The following is a 19,022-nucleotide window of genomic DNA, read 5'->3' on the forward strand; positions in this document are numbered from 1 at the left end:
GTTGTACATTGATTGCTTCTGCTTCAGTATGTTTTGCTAGCTCGGTGCAATCTGCATAAATACTTTGCTGGGTCAACATCCAGACCTCCAGGTGGTATGTGCTACACTGATTAAACAGTAACAAAGCAGCATTGACATAATCTATTATAAATAATAACACTAATCTTTGGAAGAGCAACCCAAATTTGCAACAACACTGTAATAAATAAGTTATTTAGCCAGCACTCTGCAATAGGGAGCTTCAGTTTTAAACATCCACGGTATGGAAGTGCAGAAGCTTTTCAAAATGTTTCATGTGATTGCATGTTATTACTCTTTAGAATTATATATTTATGCACTGTTGTTCATTTTTATCAAATATGTCTGACTACAGCCTGATGAGAAAATATCCAGAGGCCATTCTCTATAATGTTGTGAAACTTGCATTTGGGAAAGTCCATATCAGCGGGCTAAAAAACAAATCCTGTTTGGGTTTTAACCATAAGTTGCTGAAAAAAGAATGTATCAAGTACTAATGAACCACTTGTGTCTACCCCAGGAGAAAATCCCCAAAACTGAAAGACAAGTTGAACAGAGAGTTTTCAGACAGAAAGGTCAGGCAATTAACAGTGTAAGGTCAACTTGCTGCTGTTAGTCTAACATTTTTGAAAAATAAAACTAACTTCTATATTTTCATTATTATTGTGCTGCTTAGCAAGCAGCAATTTATCTAACAAATACCTAAATATATTCTTATAGCTTTTTCAAATGTTTCCCCCTTATTCCATGCAGCTCTGTCATTGTTCTGTCACTGTTTGTTATGGGCAAGACCTAATCTCTATCATTCAAACCTCAGGGATCTTTTAAAAGGCATTTTGTTGCTCTACCATCTGCTTTACAGATGAGTTCCTGCAGACATAAACCAAGTCAGGAGAACTGGAAATGTTCATTCATCCATGTAACTATTTAACAACATTGTGTATGTGTTATGTCAAAGCAGAACTTGGAAATGTGTGAAAAGCTTGAAAGAATTCACAGGAGACACAAATATCTGAACATCTGTTGGTTGAAGAATCACTCATTCACTGTAGTGCTTAGGGGACATTGACGCAAAGAATCCAAATAAAGGCTTTCCAACAGTGTACAATGATGAAATAAGTTGTATCTTCCACCCACTGGAACAGACTCTGTATATTTTGGACTATATTCTGGACAGTTTGTTTTGTGAGTAGGGCTGTCAGGCTGCAGAAGTGTACCTGCATGCAATCTGTTCTGGATCACAACATTGTAGTCCAAGGATGACAAAAGCCTTTCAAATCCCTCCTATTTGACAAAAGGAAATGGCTGTATGTAAACTGCAAACCCATATCTGAAATGTTATAAAAATATGTACCCTATGTTGAAGCTGACTGAGTCGTGTTCTGCATCTATTTGTGTCAAAGCCTTTGAGGCTTAAATAAACTGAACATACATATACGTACGCATGAACCCTGCAATACGGACAATTTAAATTAAATACTTTAAGGGAATTTAACATCATGCTTGTTGTAGCAGTTTTTGATATCATGTTATGTTTGTGATGGGTTTTGCATACTTCTCTAGTCATGAATTTCAGTCACAAGTGGTCAATGAAGACCTAATTGAGCTCCATGAAAAGGCAAACTGTGATCACGACTGACTACTTGTGATCTGCTCACTCAAGGCACATGTTAATACCAGCTGTAAATGGGAGACTTTCTTTTACACAGTAACCATATGATTTACACATCAGGGATTCCAATCCAAATCCAGATTTCTGTAAGCCTGCTGGGTAACAATGTATCTTGCTATACAAATATAATGAACTGAAACTGCTGAAAACTGTTTTTTCATTCCATCAGACAGAAATTTTGGAACAGTGTTTGTGCTTGTGATCTAAAGAAATGTTTCAACCCAATCTTTATCTGTAACATTTGTACAATTATTACAGACATTAATTTTGACATTTCTTTCCACAGAGGAATGAACAGAAGATCAATTTTATTGACTAATATTAAGGGACTTAGTTGTAAATTTGTTACTAATCAACTTCTGCTTTTCTGTGGCATCCATATATTAAATTTAAAATGACACAGATTATATGTGTAGCCCAAATGTCTCCCTCAAATAAAATGTATATCTAGATCTCAAAGGACAAAATATACCGATTTAGAATATTTTTTCTGACATTAGTGGGGGCTATAATTCAAATTACAGCCTAATAGCAATGCTCTTGTTTTGATATGTCCTATTTTCACTATTGCACTGGGAGTTGTTTGGTTGAAGGTCCACATTTATGCAGTATTGCAAAAGAATGAGTCGTAGTTTGCTGCATATAAGCATGGCTGTGATTCAGTTGCAGGAAATCGCAGCCATGCTGATATATACAACAATAGTATGATTGCAAGTATAAAACCACTTTATTCAACAATTTCATAAATATAAATTTACTATGGAGTAAATGACATTTTAGACATAATATGGCTAGGTGTGGCTACGTTATGGCATGGCTATGTTATAGTATATAAGAAAATTGAATTGAATTGAATTGAATTGAATTGAATTGAATTAATATGGTCATTGTTGGCAAATTGTTGTGATGCAATTGAAATAAAGCACTTCATTGTGTTGATATTGGAAAACAATCAATGACCATAACCCTAACTATTCCCCAGGTTTCAATTTAAACCAATATTTAAAAAAAATACTTTTTATAAGCCATGTCTGTAATAATCACAGATTTTCCCTACAATTGTTTTTGAGATCTTTTTCACTATTTAATACTTAATTTTTTCCAGCTACCCCTGATTAATTGCAGGCACTTGCAGAGATTGTGTGACACTTGCGATCTTGTAATGGGTACTGTGGCATGACAAATGTGAAACCACTGTTTAACTGCTTTAATCATTACTCAAGCTCTGAACATTCCTTGGAATACCCCAGTGTGTAATGTGTGCAGGAAGATTTTGGAGTCAGGACTGAGCAACTGAACATGAGCAACAAAAAATCGGTTTCATTCCAAAAGTCATGAGATTGCAACAGCATGCCACAAAAGTAAACTTTTTTTTTGTCAGATATATTGCAAGGGGTTGCATGCAAAGCTTTAGGTAGAGAATGTTTGTTAAGAAACTTTATTAAAAAAAAAACCTAAATTTTGCTGGGGCTCCAAATGGATGGTTAAAATTTCAAATTTCTTGTGTTAAGGGAACCAGTATGGTCTGTGTTCTCCTGTCTTAGATGGCAGGTCCAAAACTAAAATTTATATTTACGGTTATTAATTCCCTTCTCTCAATTTGTTTTAATAACATTTAAGACAACATAGAACTTGTACTTGTACAATACTTTGTACAATTAAAAAGCTCTTTTTGAAAGCTCCTGTGACCTTATAGGATGCTTATAGGGAAGAGATATAATCCAATTATGAGTGTGATTTACTACAAGACATGTCCTAGTGATGATATTATTGCATCCACATATAGGAGATAACATGGAAGAGGTCCTCCACAACATTGTGTGCAGATGTGTTGTGGATAGCTTCTGGGCATCGCATTCCCAATTTTTCTAAATCTAACAAAGAGCGATAACTGTCTCTAGGTTACGTATGCAACCCTGAAGGAACCAGACGCTGCGGGAACAATGCTTTGGGAGCGCTTCCGTGTAACCATGCTCTGAATCACGTGTTATCTGTCCAACGGAATGGCTAACATCATTGGCGGGGTGACGTCACGACCAGGAAGCTATAAGGACACATGCGGTGGAGACGGCGCTAGTTTCGAGAGTGAAAGAAGCGTTCGCAGGGAACCAGGGTTTTATACGTAACCAAAAGATGTTCCCTTTCAGGACCTTTTTTGGCAAAAAAGTTTTCTTCATATTTGCTCCACCACTTCTGGGTGAAGCTTCCATTCCCCAGGCCTCAGCCCTTACCTTCTTGATTTAACCACCCCAGGATGTACAGTGCTCTCATTTAGAGCAGCTTTCCTTGGGACCACAGGACAATTTGTCATGCCAGCTTGTAAAGGACGCGAGAGCACAGACCCCCCTGGTGGATGATGTAGGAGACCACCAATGTGTTGTCCATATAAACCAGCACATGATGGTCCCTTAGGTCTGAGAGAAAATGCTTCAATGCTAGAAGTGTGGCCAGCATCTCCAGGCAGTTGATGTGACATGAGAGATGGGGCTCTTTCCATAGACCTTGGGCAGAGCTACCATTAATGACCTCCAACAACCTGTGAGAAAGGCGTCCGTCGTCCGTCGAATCTCTCCACATGTCTAAGGCCCACCACGTGACCTTGACCTTTCAGGAGAACCCTCTGTCCCTGAGCATGTAGAAGAGGCCAAGTGGCATCACATTGGTTGCAGCTGCCATCAGACCCAGCAGTCTTAAAAACTGCTACACAATGAGTAGCTGGCCTTCTCTTACTCTCTTAATGGCTGTGAGGATAGATTCAACTCATGCAGGAGACAGCTGTGCCAGCATAACATCCACATCCTACACTATGCTTAGATAGGAGGTTCTCTGTAACAGAAAGTACACTTTTCTTGGTGTTCATTTCTTCAAATGGGTGAGAACGACATCTTGATGGCAGGTTGCCAGGTGCTCTGATCAAGCTTATATCAACCAGTCGTCGATATAGTTCAGTATTTGGATGCCCTTGAGTCTCAGAGCCGCAGCCACACACTTTGTAAAGTTGCTTACTGATACTGGTAAGCTTTGCCCTGAAAGCAAACCTCAGGAACCTCCTGTGTAAATGAAGGATGGATACGTGAAAATAAGCGCCTTCAGATATATTGTGACAAACCAGTCCTTTGACCTGATTTGGGACATGGCCTGTTTCAGGGTGAGCATCTTAAACCTGAGTCTCAATAGGGAGCAGTTCAGCTGACGTAGATCTAAAATGGGATGCAGCTACCCATCCTTCTTCGGAAGTACCAGCTGAAGAACCCAGGCTCTCTGTCAAACAAAGGGACCACCTCAATGGCTTGCTTGCTCAAGAGAGTTTTTAGTTCTTGTTCCATAACCAGAGCCTTGAGAGCTGACTCAGCATGTTCTGCTCCCAAGCAAGCGACCCACAAACAGCCGGAAAGATTGCTTGCTATCCATTCTTTTAAAATGTATAAAATTGTACCGCACCTTTTCCTGTAGAACAGACACACACAGATGGCTTCCTGAACAAACAGAAGCTAGCGCCGTCTTCACCGCATATATCCTTATACCTTCCTGGTCGTGACATCACCCCAATGGACAGATTACACATGTGAATTAGAGCATGATCATGCAGTTCCCAAAGCGCTGTTGACGCAGCTAGAGTTCCTGAAAGGGAACTCAATCAGTCTATTCTACTTGCCTGATGAGGTCCATACCAATTCTGTTGAAAGCGATATCGATCAGTAGAAGCTTTTGGGGTAGTTGTGAATTTTGCAGGTGACATTCAGTACATCACACATCACCTACAAAAATCACCACAGATACCATCTAATAAAGATGTGCCATTTTCTTTTTAATGTCGTGTGTCACTTTATATAATCTATCCTTTATAATTAAACAAATATGGGTGAAATAGTGCAACATTAGGGTGAATTTGCTGACCATCAAATATCAATACTTGGTCAAAGAAAATCTCCAAGGTTATTTTGACAGAAATAATTTTGAAAGCCCTGGCACAATCTCCCCAGTTAAGACTATGCACATTCTTTATTGTGCATTGCAACTGCACAGCACATCCACATTTCTCTTACTAATGCCTAAAACCCCTTTCTCACAAACTGTCTTACAAGTTCTGCCTTTCCTTCTCTCTCTCTCTCTCTCTCTCTCTCTCTCTCTCTCTCTCTCTCTCTCTCTCTCTCTCTCTCTCTCTCTCTCTCTCTCTCTCTATCCCTCTCTCTCTCTCTTTCTCTCTCTCTCTCTCTCTCTCTCTCTCTCTCTCTCTCTCTCTCACACTTTATGTGTCTCTCTCTCATTTTCTGCCCTTAAATGGTCCTCAGCCAAAGGCATAATTGCCTTTAAAGTATCCAAGTACCAAAGAGCCAAGGTACTTTCCCAGGAGAAGGCTTTAGACAGTGGGGAAACCATGATTACAGTCATGTGAAAATGACAGTACACCCATTTTTATTTAATTTTTTATTTATCAGGACATAAAACTGTTCCATATGAGGTTTTAAAATTTGGTGAATACAATCTCAAGTGAACAATTCATGACATAGTATACTATTTATTTAGCAAAACCTGATCTGGAGCCTTCAGGTATATTTTAACATGATGCCATGGAAGGGCATCAGCAATGATCTTAGAGAGTCAATTGTTGCTGCCCAACAATCTGGAAAGGGTTATACAGCCATTTTGAAACCATTTAAATTCCAACTTCAATGCACTGAAGCAACATTGTAAAGAAGCGGGAGATAGATTTTCTATACAATGATGTGAGCGACTATCTAGCAAAATTCATACAGAGCATGAATACTTCAAGTTAATGCTGCTAAAGGTGGTTCTACCTGCTAGCTGTTTCCACACTTAGTGTCTCCATTTCTGCTGTACTAGGTATTGTTGCGATGCTAGTTTGCTAAAGCCTGGTCTTGTAGAAGATGGTAGTGTATATATTAATTGTTTGTTGTGCTTACAGAACTGTCTACTTTGGTCATAGTGGAGACCTGTTGTGAAGCCGGGCAGAAATGGGCCTCTGAGACTCAGCACTGCAACCATCTTCCCCCTGTAATAGAAGAAGACTCTGTTTGTGGGTAAGGCTCACTTTGTGACCGTGATATACGGTATTTTAGTAATCTCTATGGGGAAAATATGGTTTTAAATTGTTACAAAACTTTATTATAATAACTTTATAATAATTTTCTGGTACCTCTGGAGCAGATCCTATTGTAAGCTATCAGTATTTATACAGTAGGTGCAGGCCAATAATCACAAGACATATTCATATCAAACATCAGAATCAGAAAATTGCAATCTCTGTGATTTTAACTGTGTTATGGTTGTTGGTGCCAGTTATACTAGTTTAAATATTTAAGAAAGTGATAATTTCCTCACATATGCAATTCTCTAGAACTTTCATAGAATTATGTGAAAAGCAGAAAACATTCTGTAAGCAGAGGTTGTGCACAGGGGGAACACTTTGTTTATGAGAGATTAATAGAGAATGTCCTGGTTTAGGATGACAGAAAGTCTACATCAACTGAAATAAACACTTTTTACTATGTTGAGCAAAATAAGCTTCTTTATGCCCGACACATTAGGTGGATTTGCAACAACAGCAAATCACACCAGGTTCATTTTTAGAAGAGCCAAGAACAAGAATCTGAGGCTGTCTTGAACAGACACACCTTGTCTATACAATTAAAGATTGGAAGCAGGTGATTTGCTTTCTTATGTCCAACAGCCCAGTTTTTGTTAACCGTTGGCTCCGATAGCCCAGATTTTTGTTCTTGGCTGACATAAATAATTGTTCCTATGTATTTTTATCTAATGCTGTAGTAAATACTTTTTATGAGAGTTCCGATCAAAACAGTGGCAGCTATGCATATTACACCATAAACCTTTCACGAATGCATTTTAGAGAAATGCATGTTTTACATAAATATTTACTTATGACCATTGAAATGAACAAATTATATCATATTTTCTTAGAAAATTCTCTCTCTTGTAATTGTATATTGTTTTAAATACAGTTTGAGCAATGCCTGCATGTTTTGTTGTATTTATCATGTTTGTCTTACCCTTTTTAATAATTGTTGTTACAGTGTATATTATAGTGCTACATTACAATATAGCTCTGCTAGTCGTTGTTATTGTGTGTGTGTGTGTGTGTGTGTGTGTGTGTGTGTGTGTGTGTGTGTGTGTGTGTGTGTGTGTGTGTGTGTTTGTGTGTGTGTGTGTGTGTGTGTGTGTGTGTGTGTGTGTATGTGTGTGTATGTGTGTGTGTGTTAGGACTGTTCAGGAGCAATGTTGTGCAGGTGCTCTGAGAGAGAACAGGTGTTTAGCTGGCATGTATGCTGCCAGAGATGGTGACATGTGTGAAGAAAATAGCAGCCCACACTGTGGAGAGGATACCCAAAAGGCAAACACACACATGCGCATGCACACACACACACACACACACACACACACACACACACACACACACACACACACACACACACACAGATAATTACATAATTACATATACACAGTATAATAATGATTAGTAATGTCCATGTTAATATTCATGTTAGTCTTTAATTAAGTAATTGGCTCTTATAAATCAAAACTACATTCAGTGAATAAAAATGACTGTTCTTTAGTATGCTTATATCATTAGTAACACTATGTTCATGTTGTCACAAGTGTAATATAATTTTGAGCAATAATTAAGTATTACGTGTAATTTCATTATATGTATACACTTATTTATGTAATATAGTTATATGTATCACTCTCATCTCTTTTTGCCTTGCTGCTCTTTTCATGATCAGAAATTATCATACACCTAGTGTAGCTGAACAAAGGCCATCAATACCCAATCTTGGTACCAGTAAAATGGCATGGACAATAGTATTTTTTCAAATGTTATTTATTTTAATTTTTTTTTACAATTCCCTGAAAGCTTATTTTTTGCATCCTGTTTTTTTTAGCTCAACGTTATATATAACCAGTTGCCTAGTTGACTTTCCAGTTAATTTAAGAGGTGTTCAGTGGGGTTGAGGTCAGGGCTCTGTGCAGGCCACTCAGGATTTGTCACTCCAATCTTTGCAAATTGCACAGGGACATTGTCAAGGTTTAAGGGAAATTAAAATTTTACAGCAAATAAAACGCATTATATAGAATGATGTGTTTCTAACATATTGGCAAGATTGTGGGGAAGGCTGATGCCAATTGGATTCCAAAAACTGTGAATGAAGGCACATGTGGATTTGTTTTACCATGATGAATGCTTTTGCATTGGATATGCTTTGAATTGTCAAAGGCTCAGTCCTAAAAAAAAGACTGTATTCTGTTTTTAGACTATATATATTTTGTGTGTCAGACATAATTAAAATATTGTATTTAGATGGAAATATTTAACTGACTCTTGGTACTGCTTGTATAAAAAATAGAGCACTATATGCTGGAGTGTATATGTTCTAATGAAACTAGCCATTTTAGAGAGCAAATTGTATAACTCAAATACAGTATATCATACCAGTGGAGTATAATTCCTTTATTATTAATTTTACAGAGCCTTAATATAGTGTTTTGCTCCCATGAGTCAAGCTGTAGAGCAAATCATTGCTCTTTTGGTCATAACAGAAAATCTGTACTTCATGTTGAAAACATTAGGTTGGCTGCTCTTTGAAACTTCCTCAATTTCACCTGAATGAAAGAATTTAATGGCATCCTAATGAACTGTTGTTACATTATTATGTTTTTCAATTCTACTATGTTCATCCAGACCAGAGATAAAACTGTGCATGTTGTGTGACTTTGTGGTGTGTATTTATATTGAGTAGGAGTGTTGCAGCTGCTGTGCACTTGGTTTGCGCTTTCGACGTGAGGGAAAGGACTGTAACGCACATCAACACCTTAGCTACCCTTGTGGACATATTTTCCTCACCTGCTGTGAAGAAGAAGAACTGTATAACACACCAGTACTAAAGAGAAAGGAGAGACCTAGACCTACTGCCCTGCCTAAAAAAGGTGACCAAACAAACACACACTCACACAACACAAATTTCTATTGTATCGCCTGCCAATTTTATGACTTTCATTACTCACTGAATTTTTTTTTTGTATAAAATATAAGTTCAAATTGGTTACAAGTAGAGCTGAAATGATTCCTCGATTAATTCGATTAAAAATTAATTTGCCTTGATGCTTCGTTTAGTCATTTTAACTAAACACGGAGCACTGTGTTTCCTAAGGTCCATTATTATTGACGCACAACCCGCTAAACTCTAGAGCGCTCTGGACAGGTAACATGGAAGACGCTGTGGAATGAAAAATGTAGGAACAGGGAGAAAGCAATGAGAAAGTTTATAAAGTTTGGGATAATTTCTAAATAAAACATGAAGAAAACACTGGACAGTGTGGTTACCTTTTGAAAAAATCTATTTTTGAAATAGATTTTTATATTTGTATTTATTTACAGTGCGGTAAAAAAGTCCCTCTGCAGTGAACAGTTTGATAATAAAACACTCTGTACATGGCCAAAATAAAATTATAACATAGGCTAGGCCTTTTAGGCTAGGTAAAAAATAAGCCAAAATAGTTTTTACCAATATTCTTTTATGGAATTTCAGGAATAAAAATGTAAATTTTTCTAAAAAAAGAAAAACAAATTACTTGTTCATTTTAAGAGACCTGTCTTATTTTCTCTTTTTTATATACCGGTAGTATTGCTCTTAAATAAAGAAAAGGTATTTTTATCCGATTACTCAATTAACTGATTGAATACTCATTAGAATACTCGATTACTAAAATAATCAATAGCAGCAGCCCAAGTTATAAGCTTTTTTTTCACATTTGTTTTCACCGAATTGCTTTTGTGGTCAGAGCTGAACACTTTGGCCCTTATTTTAGCAGATCTGTGCAACAGAAGATCTGTGGGGTAATTTCGAACTCTTTCAAATCTAGTTCAATTCACGTTTATTTGTATTAAAAAAATAGACACAAAGCAGCTTTACAGGCATTTAGATGACAAGAGAGAAACCTTGAGTTGAACCAAACTCAAAATATAACCCCTCTCCATGGATGACACTGGCTCATAGAATTATTAAACATTACTCTTCTATACCATATACTATAAAGTCATAGTGAGTGATTGCTTGAGTGCACTATATTGTGCACAGGGACAGTCTTTATGATTGCAGCAGCAGTTTTTAGCTACATTCACTATTACTTAAATAAATCTGTATGTTCTATGTCAGATTATCCCTTTTTACAGGGTACTGGAAGTTCCATTGATTTGAGTAATGCATAATGGTGACTGGGATGTGTCTGCCAAATCTACACTATGATCTTGAGCCATATTTTTGTACTTGTATTTTGAGTTTCATAGGGTCTATAGTATAAAATCTCTCAATTCTACTGCCAATGCCTGTTTCAAATAGGAATAGTTGTACTTGTATATTTTATATTTTGAATTGAGCTGAGGAGTCCAGGCCCATGTCACAGTAGTGGTGAAGGAGCTAAGCTTGGATGGGTAGTCGAAGATATCTATAAGCCGCTTCATCAATTGTCACGTTAATGTTTATAATATTGTACGATGCTGCCAGAGAGCTCTGAGCTAAATCTGAGGCAGATGGCTGAGCAGCCTGTAGCAGCAAACTTTTTCCCTGTAGATGGTTCATTCCAGCAACGTTTTGTAAAGAAATACTTACACAAATGCATATTTTTTTAAACTGCTGAGATTTGCCAAGCATTTTTACAGAGTCTCTGTACTCGTCATTTTGTTTACAAGGGTCAGCTGTAAAACACCCTTGAGTAATGGATTCTGTTTTTTTGTCAAGTGGTGACTAAAGAATTTAGTTTTGACTGACTGCTATCCCAGGTGCCGCATTCTGCCGACCCAGGTTTCAAGTTACAGAGTGTGACTGTTCTGGCTGACTGAATGTCATTCTACACTATTTGATCATGTGACTTGATGCTTGAGCACAGGCCTGACCCAGTTTTGCATCCATCTCAAGCAACTGTCAGTCTTCCTGTAACCTTAGAGCTACTAAGGAAACCCAGATTTCTCATACAGCACATTCTTGTAGGCCTTTTCAGAATTTCTTTTTTGCCATCCAAAAAAACCAGCTAGTATCCTGAAGCTTTCTGATCCTCTGTAGCTGAGTTTAACCCTCATGTTCTGTTCACTACATGTAAGGAATGTCCCATAGGTGCAGGCTTTTTGTATTTTATTGCAACACAAGTGAACCCATACAGAATAAACACGATGAGGCATGCTGTGTCGAAAATGAAGAATTATTGAATAGTTTGATGCATCCTTATGCAAAATGGAGTTACAGTACATCCCAAAGTGTTTTACTCTCATTACACCCTAGCAATTTGCTTATGCATGCTTATGAATTTTTAGTTATTTGTGATGAATGTTAGACTTTTTCACATTCCATCACCAGTCTTTATTTTTTTATTCTCCTGAAGTTAATAAATCCCAAACGCTTGTTAGTGTATGTAGAAAACAGAAAATGCTAAGTTCTCTGTTCTGAGACTTCCCAGTAGTGTTAAAATGTACTTTATATGCACTGTTACAAAGTGCTGACACTGTCAGTCCTTCTTTAAATGTTAAATATGAATGATTTATGAATGTTTTTTACAGGTTGCTTTATCATATCAAAGTTTAGATAGTTTTGTTTGTTAAATAACAACCTATGTTTTGAATTACAGCTGACATTATTGTCAGAGTTGTTAAAGAAATAGTGATGAACCGGATTAGAAGTTCCAACAAACAGAGGAAACTGCTGAGCATACTAAACAGATCTTATGCACTCTAGTCAGTTTACTTAGTTAGAACAATCTAAATGTACACAATAATAAATGATTCTGAACCCAACATATAATTTAATCGCAGGGTTAATTATTGTGTTTGCTTCTGTCTCTGTTGCATGAAAAATCTGATGGTGGCCTGCTAAAAATACCTTTTAACCTGGAGGCGAACTGCAAAGGTGCCTTTGTCCAAAATCTCCTAATAATAGGAGTGTAGCACAATCTGCATGAACGCATACTCTATCCTAAAGGGGTTAAGTGCTAGAAAAACAGTTGAGGGGTAATTATATCCGTGAGGGATGCCTTCTCATCCCCACTGCCTTCTCAAACCACGCAAACCGTGATTAATTACAGCGGAAACATTTAATCTCTCACCATGGTGCATTAACATTCAGGTGATGACTGTAAGAAATATTTACTGGAAACTGTTATACCATGCAAAATGAGCCTACGCTTGTTTATTATGTTCAGGCAAGTGCTAATGGAGTGAGCAGAGCTTTGCCAGACTCATGTACAGCGTCAGCTGGATGTTTTTGTATTTGCTCCAAATATATTTCCATTAGCGCCTAGGAAATATGTATGCAGAGCAGGACCACCATGATTGGCAGGAATTGAAGAAAGGGGTGTGGCATTGACAGCTGTTGAAGGTGGAGCTGCAGATGTTGAGTGGCAAGGTTGTGCTTAATGAGTGTTTGGCATATAAAGCACCTTAATTAGCACATGCCAGTTCTGTCTGATGGTTTCCCAGTGTGTCCTTCAGAAAATGGGGTTTATGTTCATTAGTCTGGTTATTTTAATGGTAATGTGTCAGGCAAGAGGCCAGTGGATACACAAAAGCCAGTCATAAATGTCAGTGGCTGCATGCAAGGCTGTTTTTTAATGCTGTGTGTGTATTTACAGCAGTGCTCAGTCATTTCTATTTGACATCCTATTACCTTACCATATCTTGTTAGGCTTATCAAATATATTCTGCACAGATATATACAGTCCTCTTTCAAAGTAATGGAAAAGCAGTGGCAATATTTTTGTTTTTGCTATACACTAAAGACATTTACGTTTCAGATCAAAAGATAGTTTAGATGATAGATCAGATTTTCACCTTAAACTTTTTTGGTAAAGATGTATTATTATTTCTTTGTGGCAATGCTCAATGTACAATATGCTATAAATAAAATGTAACTGAAATGAATGACCAATTTTTATAAGTAATCTGCAATATTATAATATTATTTATTTAAACAATTAATAACTAATTGTGAAACAAATAAAATAATTGAATTGAATTGAATTGAATTGAATTGAATTTAATTGAATTGAATTGAATTGAATTAAATTAATTACTTATTTTGGGTTTTAATACAGGCCTCACTGGAAAAAGAAAAAAAAACTGAAAAATCAGAGCTGATGCCCAACTTGTGCTTATAAAGAATATCTTATTCGTTTTTTATCACCACATTATCTGTGTAAAGCTGCTTTGAGACAATGTTCATTGTCAAAAGTAATAAAATAAATAAAAATTAATTGAATTGAATTGAACTTGTCACAGCCACTGACATCAACAACAACCAGAAAGGCGAAAATGTATGGAATTTCAATTATAGCCCATGATCTAAAACCTAAAACATAATCGGTAAAGATTCATGAAGGCTGTTTCATGGTTAGAGCTTGCATGGCTGCTTTTGGAATTGGCTCACTATTCTTTACTGATGTATTTCATAATTGTAGCAGTGGACAAGAAACATTCTGTCTGAAAATTTACAGAGAAATGCATCCCAATCTAATTGGGAAAATTTATCATGCAGCAAGACAATAACCCTTAGGTAAAGACAATGAGTAAATATTGCATGGTGTTAGACTGGCCAAGTCAATCAGTCAATCAAGGAGTATTTTACTTCTTAAAGAGGAGACTGAAGGGAGAAAACAAACCCAGAAAACCCATGGAAACATAAGTTGGCTTGTTTTAATCAATTGATCAATGAAACCAACGGTTATGTTATTTATTTTTACTTTTTTTTACAGAGTTTAAAAAAATTGGTGCCTTTTGTTCATCTAAATTTTTTTTCAATAGCTGTGTTTATTAGCTCATGTGGGAATAAACACTCAGGGCATTATGAATTTGCAGTTTTGCTTATTTTTACCTAGCCTAAAAGGCCTAAATTAAAAGCCTAAAAACCTAGCCTTATAATATATAGTTATAATTTTATTTTGGCCATGTACAGAGTGTTTTATTATTAAAACTGTTTATTTTACCTCTAAACCTTGAACTGTGCTGCTGGTTTTTATCTCTGTATGCATGTTATTGTCTGAATTGTTTGCCCAGCAGGGGGCTCAAACTCTTCCCATTTCAATTCACCCTGCTCAGAAACAACTAAAGGAACAGAAGTGAAAACACTGACCCAAGTTATTATATATCAGGCATGGGGGGTCTTAAAATAATTTATTTGTTTATATTGATAGTATCAGATAATTCAATTTTCATTCTGCTGACTGATTCATCTCTTCACATACTGTACTTTTGCTCACCAAAAATCTATGTTCTAAGTACAAACACGATTCCAAAAAAGTTGGTACACTGTACAAATTGTGAATAAAAACAGAATGCATTGATGTGGAAGTTTCAAATTTCAATATTTTATTCAGAATACAACATAGATGACATATCAAATGTTTAAACTGAGAAAATTTATCATTTTAAGGAAAAAATAAATTGATTTCATGGCATCAACACATCTCAAAAAAGTTGGGACAAGGCCATTTTTAAAACTGTGTGGCATCCCCTCTTCTTTTTATAACAGTCAAATTTAGGAATAGGAATGTTGTCCCATTCTTGTCTAATACAGGCTTCTAGTTGCTCAACTGTCTTAGGTCTTCTTTGTTGCATCTTCCTCTTTATGATGCGCCAAATGTTTTCTATGGGTGAAAGATCTGGACTGCAGGCTGGCCATTTCAGTACCCGGATCCTTCTTCTACTCAGCCATGATGTTGTAATTGATGCAGTATGTGGTCTGGCATTGTCATGTTGGAAAATGCAAGGTCTTCCCTGAAAGAGATGACATCTGGATGGGAGCATATGTTGTTCTAGACCTTGGATATACCTTTCAGCATTGATGGTGCCTTTCCAGATGTGTAAGCTGCCCATGCCACACGCACTCATGCAACGTCATACCATTAGAGATGCATTCTTCTGAACTGAGCGCTGATAACAACTTGGGTTGTCCTTATCCTCTTTAGTCCAGATGACATGGCGTCCATGGAGTTTTCCATAAAGAACTTCATATTTTGATTTGTCTGACCACAGAACAGTTTTCCACTTTGCCACAGTCCATTTTAAATGAGCCTTGGCCCAGAGAAAACACCTGCGCTTCTGGATCATGTTTATATATGGCTTCTTTTATTACCTATAGAGTTTTAGCCGGCAATGTCGAATGGCATGGTGGATTGTGTTCATCGACAATGTTTTCTGGAAGTATTTCTAAGCCCATGTCGTGATTTCCATTACAGTAGCATTCCTGTATGTGATGCAGTGCCGTCTAAGGGTTCGAAGATCACGGGCATCCAGTATGGTTTTCCAGCCTTGACCCTTACGCACAGAGATTGTTCCAGATTCTCCAAACCTTTGGATGATATTATGCACTGTAGATGATAATAACTTCAAGAAACTCCCTTCTGATATTGCTCCACTATTTTTCGCTGCAGCATTGGGGGAATTGGTGATCCTCTGCCCATCTTGACTTCTATGCCCAATCATGTTGCCAATTGACCTAATACGTTGCAAATTGGTCCTCCAGCTGTTCCTTATATGTACATAAACTTTTTATCTGCCTCTTATTGCTACCGGTCCCAAATTTTTTTGGAATGTGTAGCTCTCATAAAATCTAAAATGAGCCAATATTTGGCATGACATTTCAAAATGTCTCACTTTCAACATTTGATATGTTATCTATATTCTGTTGTGAATCATTTATGAGATTTAAATAATTGCATTCCTTTTTTATTCACAATTTGTACAGTGTCACAACTTTTTTGGAATCGGCTTTGTACATGTTCCAAAATATCTTCAGTAAAAGAACTCACCTTGTCATAATATGTTTTAGACCAGGTGTCAGGCACTGAAAATGATTTGAAATTAGGCAAAAAGTAGACATGTACATCTATTCTATTTGCATTTTGTTATCTACCAGGTAGTTGGGTCTATGACACTATATGTGAGAATGAGCACTAAGGCTTGCCATATATGAATTCTGATTTTCACACAATGTAATAGTTATACTAATGTTAGCTAACTTTTATAACCCTACTAAATAACTGTCTATGCATTAAATGGCTTCTGGTATGGAAAATAACATTAGAGAATAAACAATTATTAGCACATTTTAGATGAACAGTAGATATAGATGTATACAACTTACCCAACAAATAGCTGTTGTGCATGTCCAATGCTACTTTGACACAAGTTAAAATAGGCACTATAACAATGGCTGGGAAATAAGAGTTATTTGAATATTTATCCTTTTTCCCCTTAGTTGCTGAGAGATCGTTTCCTAAACAGTCTCTTTCTATTGTGGGGTCTGAGCATTCATCTAACTCTGTGGAGAACCTGGAGGATGTGGACGAGTGTGAGAGGTTTGAGGGACGACGCTGCCTCCATGTCTGCATCAACACATTGGGATCCTACAAGTGTGAATGTCACCCTGGATATTCACTGATGCAGGACGGACACACGTGTGCACTCGGTATGTGAATGTTCTCACCATAGATTGGAAATCTTTTTTTATCCATGTTACTTAATTTCTTAGTAGTAGCTATTCATGATTTCAAACCAAGTGTCAACACCTAAATGTAATTTTTTAAAATAATAATTAAGTACTAAAAGCAGGCATGTTTTTTTTTTTTTTTTTTTTTTTTACTTTTTTAAGTTTAAAGTTTAAAGCCATTTACCATATAGCTTGGAAGCTGACAATAATGTGAATTTCAGGTATTTTCATTATACATGTCACTAATATAAATAGATTCTTTTCTGTGGTATATCATGAAGAGGTTTTTCCTTTGCTTCATACTTACTGGAAGTCTAAATTATTTTAACAAAATAAGTTGTTGCATTCAAATAAATAACATTTAACTAGAGTGTAGTACATTGTAGTCTTTTTAAGTGTCCTGGTACCCTAGATTATGTAAATTTTCTAATATAATCAGCATTGTGTCTCGAAACACATACTTATATACCATTCTGCACTATTACTGAGAACTAATACTAACAGATTTTCATAATACAGTTAGTATTTGCACCATCTCATGTGGTCTTAAAAGCTATAAAAAGCCTTCAGGTTTTGTGTTTACTGGATTTTCTACATAAGTAAATTTTTTAAATGTAGATCAGAGTTTTATATCAGCTCATGATTATAGTCACAGCAATGGCAGGAGATTTTAAGGAAACAGAGCTTGTTAGTCTGTTGAACACAGATGTTCATTAATCCCTAAATATCAAACACTTTAAGTTGGAAATCTGAAAAATAGCACATTTAATCATGTGGTTGTGCATAAAGTGCACAGATGAGTGCGTGAACAATTGCACTTGTGTCGCTGCTGCTTCTGCAAAGCCAAGAGACAGGTGTAGAGCAGAACTTCTGATATAAGGTTTACACATCAATGAGGAAATGCATTCGATTAGCCACAAAAATCTTTAGCGTTATATCTCTAGACACACTTCAGTGTGCATGTCCTTAGTTTCTAGGTAAAAAATATGGTTTATTGCTTAATCTTCATGTGATAATAGGATCTTCATATGACAAGAAAAGAAATATCCAGTTCAATCAATTGTATTTATATTCATTAATGTGGATGAAAATAACAATTCACATACATCGAGAGAAAATAATTTATTGCTTTTGCGCTTTGTTTCCTGCCTACATGGATTAGTTTCAGCTGTAAAAAGTTGTGTTCATCTCACCTCATTCTGTTTTAAATGCATGTCTAATCATTAAAACTGCTAGTCAAAATGCTTTTAAGAAGCATAATTGTTTTTCATTAAATTCTATTTCTCAAGAATACAACTTTGGGTTGATTTTATATATGACCATCATATCTACTGTTTATATCCAGTGTTGGTGTTTCAGATGCTCATTATGTTGTGTTTAAACACAGGGATTGCCTTCCTGTCTTTGTGTGTCAGGCTGCAGACGCGGAAGCCGATATAGTCCGATCATTGTCCTTTTATTTCAACAACCGTACAACACACTCATAAGCCGTTGAAAACAACAAACAAAGACATCCGCTCGATACGCGTTGTCCGCTATGAGTTCGAATGTCCCAAGCATAATCCATAAAGCCTTCGGCAATGAGTAATCCAAGTCGGAAGTGGAATTCGCATATACAGCCGGCGGTCGAGCAGCCACGCGATTGTCCAGCTTGACAATATAACGACCGACAGCCTGTGACTCAAGAACGTGAGTTTATGTAGTCTGATCTTTCATGAGCCACAGCTGTCGGTAATCTTGGGAAGCAGCGTGACTGCTATCGAGGGGGGCGTGGCAGGGTGGATCTCTGACAGCTACAGACGGGGGCGTGGCAGGGTGAATCC

At 36.8% G+C, this 19,022-nt stretch overlaps 1 protein-coding gene and 1 long non-coding RNA gene across 2 annotated transcripts in view; one reads left to right on the forward strand and one right to left on the reverse strand.

Moving 5' to 3' along the window:
- Positions 1-19,022, forward strand: part of fbln2 (fibulin 2) — a 71,451-nt gene that overhangs the window by 11,942 nt on the left and 40,487 nt on the right. The window contains exons 3-6 of the mRNA XM_083534332.1: positions 6,618-6,732; positions 7,931-8,060; positions 9,469-9,655; positions 16,969-17,178. Of these exons, the coding sequence (XP_083390458.1) occupies positions 6,618-6,732; positions 7,931-8,060; positions 9,469-9,655; positions 16,969-17,178 (642 nt within the window). The remainder of the gene's footprint in view (positions 1-6,617; positions 6,733-7,930; positions 8,061-9,468; positions 9,656-16,968; positions 17,179-19,022) is intronic.
- Positions 15,153-15,616, reverse strand: LOC310722060. Its single transcript, XR_014532288.1, has 2 exons — positions 15,530-15,616; positions 15,153-15,485 (listed from the first exon to the last, which is right to left on the reverse strand). It is a non-coding gene; the product is annotated as an uncharacterized lncRNA (long non-coding RNA).

The sequence above is a fragment of the Silurus aristotelis genome, assembly GCF_946808225.1.
Source record: "Silurus aristotelis genome assembly, chromosome: 28".
Lineage (NCBI taxonomy): Eukaryota > Metazoa > Chordata > Actinopteri > Siluriformes > Siluridae > Silurus > Silurus aristotelis.